General features: G+C 31.8%; 1 protein-coding gene across 1 annotated transcript; it reads right to left on the bottom strand.

Annotated features, from left to right (window-relative positions):
* Positions 1-286: 286 nt before the first annotated feature.
* Positions 287-511, bottom strand: LOAG_13394 (hypothetical protein; the record flags this gene model as incomplete). The annotated part of the gene is made up of 1 exon (XM_003148903.2): positions 287-511. The coding sequence occupies one exon, from the start codon at positions 509-511 to the stop codon at positions 287-289; it is 225 nt and encodes a 74-aa protein (XP_003148951.2).
* Positions 512-843: the final 332 nt, after the last annotated feature.

The raw sequence follows: 843 nt of genomic DNA, 5'->3' as shown, positions 1-843 counted from the left end.
TTTCATTATAATATAAAGTCAGAAATATATCGTTTATATTATTGTTATCATGGTCATCATCATCATCATCATTATTATCATCATCATCATCATCGTGTTAACCGATGAATGAATGAATGGAATGATGGGTGATAATGATAAAGAGTTAATGTATGTATGTATGTATGTGTGTATGTGTGTGTGTGTGTTGTGTCTCTATTTATGTGTGCACATACATGTACATATATATGTTATATTGATAAACGATAATTCAGGTCAACGTTTATATCTCTTCATTTAGTTGTAATTAATGTAAATGAAGTTGTAAACATCGCATAACTGACAACAACAATGTGATACATTTGTGTGATAATAATGATGATGCCGATGATGATGATGATGATAATGATAATAATGAACCAATTCGTTTATCACTCTTGTCAGTGTTATTATTATTATTATTATTGTTGTTGTTATTATCATAGTTACTATTATAACCACGTAACAAGTGTGCTGCCAAACATGTCTTCATGCCACTCTTATGCCTTCCCGTGATGTTCCTTTAATTAGATAATTAGATGGTACGAAAGAAAGGCCGGGTGGAAATTCGACAATAATTTAAGAGGGATTTACCATTCCTATTTCGTCATAATGTTACCTTTTAAGGAATGTAACCGTAAGACATGTAGAAGTTAAACGTAACTTTCCCGGTAGCATTCATAGGACACGTAGAAGTTAGGCGGAACTTCTTCAGTAGCTTTACTTAACCTAATAAATCTTCATATCCGTTGTCCATTTGAATCACAATGCAAACATATGCTAATGATGATGATGATGATGATGATGATGATGATGATGATGATG

This window comes from Loa loa (assembly GCF_000183805.2).
Source record: "Loa loa unplaced genomic scaffold supercont3.872, whole genome shotgun sequence".
In the NCBI taxonomy this organism is placed as follows: domain Eukaryota; kingdom Metazoa; phylum Nematoda; class Chromadorea; order Rhabditida; family Onchocercidae; genus Loa; species Loa loa.
The sequence above is the reverse complement of the archived record's forward strand: the minus strand, read 5'-3'. Positions and strand labels throughout refer to the sequence as shown.